Genomic DNA, 10,255 nt, shown 5'->3' with positions numbered 1-10,255 from the left:
CCATCCATGCAGCAGGCTTTAGAGAAGGGAACAGACATGCCTGCCCTACACTGTGTTCAGGAAGGATCTTTATCTCTCTGCCCCCGCCCCATCAATCATTTTCTTTTGGTCTCTTGTTTCTTTTTGTCCTTCCATCCCCGCCTACCGGGCTGCCTTTCTCTCCTCTGGGAATGGAATCCACGCGGCGCACATTCCTGAGCAGGCGGAGGGGCTGCTGGGACTTGTTTTGGCTCAGGCCACCTCGAATTCTTCATTCAAAGGCAAATCCCTGCCTGCCCCCACTTTCTCGCCTGGGATAGGCGGCTGCCGCTGACTGCTCCCGCCAGGTGTCTGTCTCTGTGTGTGTGAGTGTGCAAGAGATGAGTAGGCGAGAGCATGAGTGAGAGGGGGAAGGGGCTCAAAGGAAGGAAAGCAAGAAAAGGGAAGGGAAGAAGGCGAGGCATAGTAAACAGACGGAAGGGAAAGTTGGCAAAGTCCTGTGCTGCTCCAGGAGTTCACTCTCTGTGGAATTAGCCCATCAGCTAAGAGGCTCAAGGTAATAGTCCTCACGATTCAAACAGGACGTGAGGATGCTGGTGTACATCTGCGAGGAAAAGGTGTGGTGTTTGTGTGTCTGTGTAAGTACGCTTTAGTTGGGAATGTTTTCTGGCCAGCTGGTCAGAAACCCTTTTCCTGACCGTGTGTGAATGCACCCAAATCCTTTTGTAACTAAGCCTTAGTGTGCAAAACTGAAATGAGCACATATTCTACCCCCTTTTATCCTTGCCTCTGTTTCCTTTGTCGTGTGCCATGTGTGTGTGTGCTTGTAGATAGAATTTCATTTTTATGTGGGCTTCTTAATTTTTAAAATGACTCAGAGGTACTGGGGCCCATGGATGCTTGGAAAAGCATCCCCCTCTGCCTTGAAAGCTCTGCCTCTCTTCACCATCCTGCTATATGGTGATGGAGAAACCATCTGCTATTAATGTTGTGCAGGAGAGGTACTCTGTACCTGGTCAATTATACTCTCATTTAATTTCTTTTCAAGTGAAGAGGCTGAGGCCTGGCGTTGGGTCTAGGTTTTGGGGAGACGCCCTGGTGCCCCCTGGTTTAAATTAAGGCTAGCTTTGTTTCCAAGACCCGTAAGCTGCCAGTGCCGTGCTGTATGCCTTCAACACCCGCTGTATGCCTTCAACACCCACGCATGGAGTTTGGCCAAAGGGAAGAGTTGAGCAGTGAAGTTATTTAAGGCCGGGCTGGAGGTGAAAGGTGATGTTATCATTGGGCCATTTCATAACATTTTTCCTTCCCTTTGAGTGGTTCAAACATTTGTGCGATGAAATGTCAGCATTTTTAGGCGGTGTGTACTTTGGACATGCAGCGTAGTAAGGGAGAGATGCATGAGGATAGAGCAAGAGAAAAGAGAGGAAGTCGGAATGCCCAGAGCTGAAAAGAAGCACCATCCTAACAATTACTTAACGAAAGAGAAGGGAAGGATTGTACTGTATTAGTAACAACAACAATAACAATAATGCAGGCTTTGTGTGCTCTGTTGCCAGCTGTACATCTCCCCGAAAAGTGAGATGGCCCAGGGACGCTTACGGTAACTGAAGGAGATCCATGGAGAAGAATTCACAAAAGTAGAAGTTTTTATCCTGGGCTGGTATTACCTCTGACTCTGCAGCATGACAGGTAAGGTAGGATCAGTTAGGACTGGAACTTGGTTCCAAAGTCCGGGATGCCACAGCTCCCAAATGACAACCCAGAGAGTGGCAGGTGATGAGGGCAGCAGAAGCAAATTCTGTTTTATTCCTGTAGTCATGATGGTGCTGTGATTTAATGGAGCTTAAAATGCAAAACTGCACATGCTCAGTGTTTTTAAAAAAATATCAGGATTGGCAAACAGTTTTGTAGATGTTGTTTTAATGTATTGAGAATGTAGAAGTAGTTGTAAAGCAAGGAGTGTGTGTGTGTGTTACTTGTGTGCTTCTGCAATACACCTGGCCTTCTAAAGCCACTCCCCTGCCCCCATAAGACCATTAAATCCAGGGCCTGAAATTGCCAAGCTGCACCACATAGTATGGACAGTGCAGATGTAATGAGTTGGAGATTCTATTGGATAATATTAAATCTGAAGTTGCTATATTTGGAAGTGTGTGTGTTTGTCTAGCTGAGAGGCATTTCTTTTCTTTGTCTTGCTTAAGTATTAAATATATAACTCCATAAATTGCTTAGAGTTGATGACAAACTAACTATTGTAAAAAGAACCTGCCCCCTGGGGAAGCCTGCATGGGCGGGCGGGCGGGCAGGAATGGCGAGACCTGTGCTTGATGACTCAGCAACTCATTTGAATGTCTGAGATTTGTGACTCAGGACATCTCCTTGGAACTCCGCTGCCTCGCCTCTATCACTTCATCACAGCTAAGGCTGGGAGAAAGAGAGCTACACTTGCTTATATTTAGTTCAAAGAGGGGTAGGAAGGCGGTTGCTTTTTTCTTTTTTGGTCCCACAAGATGCCCAGAACTTTAACTGCAATCCAGCAGGTACAGCTTCTTCCAGTGTGGAGAAAAAGCTTTGCTGCTAAATATCTGCTTGACTATATTGTAGTCAGAGGAACCTTTGTGTGTTTGTGTGTTTGTGTGAGAGAGAAACCCTTAATGAGAGTCTAGGACCTACCATTTCCATCTTTTCACCTCTAGCACCAGCCATGTATTGCCCTATTGAGGGCTGCAGTCATCCTCAAACTCACTTCTTCCAACTACAGGAGTTAGAACAAGGGAGGTAATTTGAAATGTAACGTATGAACACAGGAAGCTGTCTTATCCTGAGTCAGTCCACTGGTCCATCCAAGGCCCACTACCATCTTCTCTGACTGGCAGCCATTCTCCAAACTGAGCTGGGACCTTTCCCAGCTCAGCTACCTGCAATCTGTTTAAGTGGAAATACCAGGAATTGAACCAGTGGACCTTTTCAGGCAAAGCTATGGGCTCTCCCCAAAGGTGGTGGACCCAGGTGGCTCCTGACACAAGAGAAGATGGTATCTATGTTTTGGTTTCTCCTCTTTGGGTCTCCCTTTGGTAGAGAGTTGGGAAAACAGGAATAAAAAGTTCTCTATAAAGAGGAGCAGTATCATCACTCCTGTACTTTTTGTTCATGTGAATATTATAAGAGTAGTGTATTACAACCTTCCACAACCTGGCACCCTCCAGTTATGTGGGACTACAATTCCCATCATCCCCAGGCCATTCTGGCTGGGAGCTGCATTCCAATGTATCTGGAGGGTGCCTGGGTAGGGAAGACTGGTCTGTTATCTCTCCTTCTCTTGGGTGCTTCTGTCCACCACCAAGAAAATAGGCAACTTGCACATTAGGAGACAGAGCCAAAAATAACATGACTCTTTTGAAGATGGTCCTCCTGCCAGTGACTGAAAAAAAGCCGTGTTATGTTCTTAAACCTGTGTGAACAGTATTCAATGCCCCTGGTTTTTGTTCATGTGAATGCAGCCTAGGACTGTTAACCTTGACATTTCCACTGTCCCGGTCTTGTCTGGGTACCATACACCAGGGTTAGGCAACCTGGTGCCCCCCAGATGTTTTGGACTACAATTCCCTTAACCTCTTACCATTGACCCTGCTGGCTGGGGCCGATGAGAACTGTAGTCCAAACCCCTGTTGCTGACTGTAATCCCTGTGAAGACTATGGGCAAATCCATGCTACAGAACAGAATTTCTTTAGTGGTCATGTCCCCTTCCCTGGGAACCTTGAGAATTGCAGAGTATTAGTGCTGGTGGTGGCATCTAAGGGATTTCTAAGAGAACTCTCAGTAAAGGTGCAATTCTATGGATGTCTAGGCAAAAAAAAAGTCCTGAAACTCCCAGTATTCATCAGCATGACTGGCTGGTGAACACTGGGAGTTGTAGGACATTTTTCTCCATCTAAACATCCATCGGATTGCGCCCTAAATCACCAAACAACAACTCCCTGGATTCTGGGAGGAAACCATGATACTTAAAGTGTCATGAAATCATATACTAAGTTTGCACGCTCAGCTAGGACCTCTGAGTCAAATAATAGGCTTTCTATGGCTTATTTTTGGCTTATTTTTCACTTGCCACTTGAATGAATTCAGCGCTGCTCTTGGCTTGGAAAGGTTTTCCTAATTGCGGGCCTGTTGGGCAGCCCTAGACCTCTGCAGGCAACATGAAGTTTTGCTGAAATCGGTTTCAGTGGCAACGTAAACATTTGGATCTGGGTTTCTGTATGGTAGATGTGCTCTTATCTTCTGCTTGCCTCTTCAGTGCCTTAGTAAAGGCTGGGAAAATCCCTTGAGGTGGGAACTGAACGGTTCCAGGGAGCCTGGGGTCAGGTTCAGGCCTCCGGTTATGAGTCAGCCATATTGATATTGGGCTGCTTTGGAGGCCCTGAGGAGATCTGCTGCTATCTGATGGAGTGATGGCCAGGATACTCAATGCCGTTTTGTTCCCTGGGGATATTGGCTTTGTGCCATGTGAAGAATGAGTCTTGGAGAGGGAGTGGAGGCAGGGATACGATTTTGCTTTTCAGAGGGTTTTTTTCGTTATGGGAGGTTTATTTTTGTTCTTGTTGTCCACATTATTGAATAGTTAGTGATTTCTTGTATCCAGTGAGCTTTTAGATGTGTTTGTTGTGGGCTCATTCAGGGATGCTTCCAGTGGAAGCTGGTGGCTCCAAATTCGATGGGGCTGTGAATCCATTCCAGGTTTCAGTCAGAAACAGCCAGAACTCTAAAGGTCATATCCCCAAAATAGGTTCAGCACATTGGATAGCTCCTTTAGCGTTCTGGCCAGTTCTGACTGAAACCCAGAATGGATGCACAGCCCCACTGAAATCAGAGCCACCAGCCTCCACTGGACCCTTCAGTGCCCTCCCATTCTGGCTAGCTTATAATTGATGGCTGATGAGGCATTTGTCCTTGTCTGTCATAAGGTGGCTGGATGGAGCCATGTGCAGGGCTCCTGTATCTTTTCACAGTTGTGCTGAAGAGGGAATTTCAGCATGTAATTATGGCTTCTATAGTACCATCAACATAGATGGTGCTTTACAGGGCAACTTAACAAGAAAAATAAGTCTCTGCTCTGCTCTTTAAGCTTACAGTTTAAATTCCAACAATGAGGGAGGATACAGAGGGACAAGAGTTACAAGGATCAGTCTGAGCAAATGCAATTCTATGTGCTTCGGTGGGAAAAGTTTTTCCTCCAAAGGGCCATTGACTTACAGGAAAAGTCAAAGGGTGGGGGGCTGCAGCCAATCAGTGGGTCCAGGGGAAAGGGGCATGTCCATCTGGGGAACCACAGATGGCCATATTTGGCCCCTGGACAGGCCAAATTTGGTGCTCAGGATTGAAGTTCTGCATCTAATATTAGTGTTGCCTCCTGTTCCTAGCCTGTCACCCTTTTTGCTCCTTGTGTATTACTCTTTCTATATTGCCTACCTAAGATCTCATTAAGAACATGAGAAGAGCCCTGCTGGATCAGACCAAGTGTCCATCTAGTCCAGGTGCCCACAGGAAACCCAAAAGCAGGACATGAGTGCAGTAGCACCCTCCCGTCCATGTTTCCCAACAATTGGTGTACATAGGTACACTGCCTCTGATACTGGAGGTAGCATATAGCCTGTAACATGTGGAGCACATTGCTATACTCCACATGTAAATAAAGAATAACAAACACTCCCCTGGTTCCATGTTCTTGGTAGAGGTTAGGATTCTCGCTTCAACCATGAGCATGCATTGAAAGGGTGCTCAACAGCCACCCTGCTTATGAGTACAGACCAGTTACAGACCAGTTAAAAGACTTACAAGTACAGACCAGCAGACTAGTTAAAAGCTCTGAAGGGAAAATTAATTCATATGTAATGATCTTGAGTATGCACCCCTAGGGCCTGAGGATACAATCAACCAGGTCCAAAGCTTCTCGGAGGCAGAAGAGGAAGAAGGTGCCGTGTGGGAGAAGATTGAGAGCGTGCGGCACCAGCTCACCCGCTCCCTGAACCCAGCAAAGCTGACCCCGTACCTGCGCCAATGTCGCGTGATCGATGAGCAGGATGAGGAGGAGGTGCTGAGTGCCTTTCGGTTGCCGTGCAAGAGCAACCGGACAGGTGAGGGAATTTTAGAACTCACCTGCAGGATTCAGCGGTGCTGGTGGGTGGGGAAGGCCTCCTTGGTTTGTAGAAGTCGTGATGCAGAGGGATGTGTCTTGAAAGGCAGAAAGGATGGGGGGATGTGGCTGTCTGGCAGTCATGGCTCCTTGATGCATGTCTTGGAGTGTTTGGATATGTGTGTGTACCCCTGGTCTCTCAGGATGCTTGCTGCAACCATCTCTGTTGGAACACCGTTGGATCTGGGTTGGCATGCAACGTATGGAGCAGCTTTTATTGCGGCAGGGTATATTCCAGCCTTCCCTAACCTGGTGCCCTCTAGATGGGTTGGACTACAATTCCCATCACCCCCAGCCAGTATGGGCAGTTCAAACATACCTGGAGGGCACCAGGTTGGGAAAGGCTGGTATATTCCATAATAAGTAAATTATGCATGTTGCGATAAGGAATGGTTTGGTCGCCTTGACCTGTCTCTGTCCTGCTTTGGGGCTATGCGATGCTTTCACACAGGGATAAGCCAGGACATGACACATGTGGGACCCAAGTGCTAGGGACTCTGTTAAAGTGGGATCCCCATGGATGGAGGTGCAGCAAAAGCTAGGAAGCTGGGTGCTAGCTTGATGGAATCCCCCAACAGAGTCCCTGGTACTTGCAACCAACACATGTAGTGTTGTGGTTTCCAATGGGTGTGAGTGTGTTCGACACTGTGGTCTGCATTGTGTGGGTTGATTTATGTAAGTTTGGAGGTTTTGTTGAGTCCTCCCTCGGGTACAGGTTTGCTCCAGCCTCCCCCTGGGGCCTCAGATCTTAGTAGGAGGAGTTGATTCTGTGTTATTCCTCCATCCTGTGCTCCCTGGCTCTGTTTCCTTTGGGCCTTCCAGGAAATCCTCCTCAGGCCCCATCCTGGCCAGCTTTCGATGCCTGATGGCAGATTCTGCAGTTCCTTGTCAGCAAGACATCCAAGTATGGACACCCAAGGATCACTTCTCCATTGTTCTGGCAGCAGAGCTGCGACTCCTGGCACCATCTGTCTCCTGGCATGCTCTGACCACCTACCCTGTTGCTTGGGCAAGCATCGTTGCTTTGCTGACGTTTCCTCTGAGCTGCAGTGTTTTTCTCCTCATGTCACTCCTGCCAAGAGGCCTTGGCCTAAAGCCACAGTCCAGGAATGGATCCCAGACACAGGAATCTATGAACCCACTTTGTTGCTTTTCCTCGTCATTATTTTACAGAACATTTTAATATGTACAGTTCTATTTATGCCTTGCCCTCCCAACAACCACTGCAAAGTATGTTCTGGTCATTCCCCTTTTACAAATGGAGAATTAAGGCTGCATATAATTTACTTAAGGCCCACTCAGGCTGACTTGAACCGGCGTCTCCTAGATCCAGCAACCTCTGCAGGCCCATGCTGGTTCTTGGGGAGTAGCAAAGGGTTAGACTAGGGTGGCCTTTCCAGGCCTTTCCAGCTCCTCGATTGCTGATCATGCGGCACAGATCAGTTCTGTGGAGGCATTTTCTTCTCCTTTTTGACTGCCATTGTCTCTGCAGGGCTCCTCATGGATATCCTTCGAAGCCGAGGGAAGCGAGGCTATGAAGCATTCCTAGAGTCCTTGGAGTTCTATTATCCTGAACATTTCACCCGACTGACAGGGAAGCAGCCAGTTCAACGTTGTTCTATGATCCTGGGTAAGACGTTGCAGGAGGCAACTTCTTATATGTCTACATCTGACCACCAGAGAGGCTTGATTCCTCTTTGGAGTAATCTCAGCAGACTTTCTGCTGATGCATGCAATTGCACTTGGGTCCTGTTGGCCTGTATTCCACCTGAATTCCGAGACTCTCTGTTTTTCTTTGTTCTTTTTGAATGCACTCTTGACTATAATGCTAGGCAGTGGCTGCAGTTTAGAAGATTAAGCACTTCAGGTTTTCATGCTTAGCTAGGCCTTTTGTTTGTTTCTCATCAAAGCAACCCCCAAATGAGCTGCTTTTCAGGTTTAAAAATCAGCCAGATGGGTGGTTGCCAGAGAGAGATTGTGCCAGAAAAGAAGCAAGAAGCTTGACTCTGCACATGTTGTCTCTGGATTAAGGGTGATGGGGTTTGCTAGTTTATGGCCAGCATTTAGAAAATGCGTCAAGGTGTCAGGATTATGCTTGTGTGCACTGTGTGACTTCTTCCCCTTCCTTGTGGCTTCCTCCCACATACCTTTCCCTGTAGAGCCCCTGTTTCTTGTCACCACACTGTTCTCTGTGAACAAATACCATTTTTATTTGAAGAGTATCCCCCTGCCAGAACCCAACATGAAGATTAGAGCATGAGCATTGAACAAGTTCTATGCCTAAACTAATCCACTTCGCATGCAATTTATTAATTTCCATTTTTTTCTTGAACTTGGAATTTGAGTTTTCTGAGCACAGAGTTAGCGCATTTTAGCATAAAGTAAAAATTAGATTATAATTCATAGAGGACTATATTTAGGGTGCAAATATGCATGCATGCGTGCGTGCTGTATCTATATCTATATATCCCTAGTTAGAAGGAGGTACATGAGAATAGTTTTGGGTAGCATAGAACCATATGGTCATGAGGAAATCCCAGGCTAGGGATATATACATTTGTGTAGATTGGAACTCTGGAACCTTGTATAGCAAATCTAAGCACTGGGTGTCTCTGACGCAGCAACTGTTCCACCAAGCCCAAGAGCCAATTCACCCTTTATGTAGCAAAGTATGTTTCCTGTGTGTTTGCAGCAGTTAATACCTCAAAGTGTGAAACAAGCATGCCTGTTTTTAATCGTGTGTGTGTGTGGGGGGGCAGGGGGTAGGGAATGTGGAGAATGTATACCGGGGAGCATCTTTACACCAGCCTATAATCCTGCATTTAAAATGGGTCTTTCTGCTTCCGTTTTAAATGCAGGATCACAACGGACTCCCTTTACACGTGCTTCCGTCCCCCCCTTTCCCCCCTCCTCCCCCTTATCTGAGTCTTCCATATGTTTCACTGATCGCGCTCCTCTTGTGGCTTTTCCTTTTTCATGGAAGGAACTCAAGTGGGGTAATTTGATATCTCATTATCTCCGATCTATTTCAAAACAGAATAAAAGTCATTTCGTGTGGGAGACACCCTGGAGGTTAACGGCATCATCTAAAGGGCCCGCAAACTTCCATGAGCAAGCAGTCTCAATAGCAGGATAAAAAAGTTGCATGTGAAGAAGCCCGGGGTGTTTCGATTGGGCTGCATTTTCCAGGCCCACATCCCATGTATGCTTACAAATATACATCTCCATTTCATAAGTTAGGAACATAGGAAGCTGCCTTATACCGAGTCAGACAATTGGTCCATCTAGCCCAGTATTATCAACACTGACTGGCAGTGGCTCTCCAGGGTTTCAGGCAGGAGTTTTTCCAACCCTTCCTGGAGATGCCAGGGATCGAACCTGTGAGCTTCTGCATGCAAAGCAGGTGCTCTACCGCTGAGCTACGCTCCTCCCACTAAAAAGTCACGTTGTGGTGTTTATTGATGCAAACTCAAGTGGGCATGTGGCAAATATGCTTGTCATGCAAAGCGTGAATTAGCTGCCCCTGGATGAGAGTTGGGACACCCTGTCTCGTCCCTTTGCTGACCATTCTTTTCCAGATGAGGAGGGCCCCGAAGGCCTGACCCAGTTCCTGATGATGGAGGTGAAGAAGGCAAGGGCCCAGCGGAAAGGGCATCTGGCAAAAGAGCACCAGCTCCAGGTAAAGAACCAGGCCTTGGAGGAGGAGAGCACCCAGCTGAAGCAGCAGCTGCGAGAACTGCGGAAGGTGCAAGAGCGTTGCCAGCGGTTCCAGGAGGAGTGGGACTCCAACAGTCTGGAGCTGCTGCGGCTGAAGGATGAAAACTATATGCTGGCCATGCGCTATGCGCAGCTGTGTGAGGAGAAAAACGCAGCCGTCCTACGAAGCCGGGACCTGCAACTGGGGGTATGGTGAGCAAGGGGAGCGCGCGCGTGTGTGTTTTATCAGGGACATTGAACCTCTTTCAGCCTGAGGGCCAGATTACATTCTGGAGAAGCACTTGAAGGCCAGTGCTGGCTGGGGCAGGAGGAAAAAGGGGCGGGGCCAAACTTTCCAGCATATTGGAACTAGGGATATGTGAAAC

At 47.5% G+C, this 10,255-nt stretch overlaps 1 protein-coding gene across 5 annotated transcripts in view; it reads left to right on the top strand.

Moving 5' to 3' along the window:
• The first annotated feature begins 200 nt into the window (after nt 1-200).
• Nucleotides 201-10,255, top strand: part of CARD10 (caspase recruitment domain family member 10) — a 54,763-nt gene continuing 44,708 nt past the window's right edge. For 2 of the 5 annotated variants that reach the window (XM_084811749.1, XM_084811750.1), the window contains exons 1-5: nt 452-596; nt 1,539-1,671; nt 5,896-6,114; nt 7,666-7,803; nt 9,752-10,077. In XM_084811749.1, coding sequence (XP_084667875.1) covers nt 1,665-1,671; nt 5,896-6,114; nt 7,666-7,803; nt 9,752-10,077 — 690 coding nt within the window. In that variant the 5' untranslated portion in view covers nt 452-596; nt 1,539-1,664. Of the gene's footprint in view, nt 618-1,538; nt 1,672-5,895; nt 6,115-7,665; nt 7,804-9,751; nt 10,078-10,255 lie in introns of all 5 variants that reach the window. The other 3 variants (XM_084811748.1, XM_084811747.1, XM_084811746.1) reach the window with 3 other exon arrangements.

This window comes from Heloderma suspectum, chromosome 7 (genome assembly GCF_057233095.1).
Source record: "Heloderma suspectum isolate Gila_16-S chromosome 7, 16-S_ref, whole genome shotgun sequence".
Classification (NCBI taxonomy): Eukaryota; Metazoa; Chordata; class Lepidosauria; order Squamata; family Helodermatidae; genus Heloderma; species Heloderma suspectum.
This window is presented reverse-complemented; position numbering and strand designations above follow the sequence as displayed.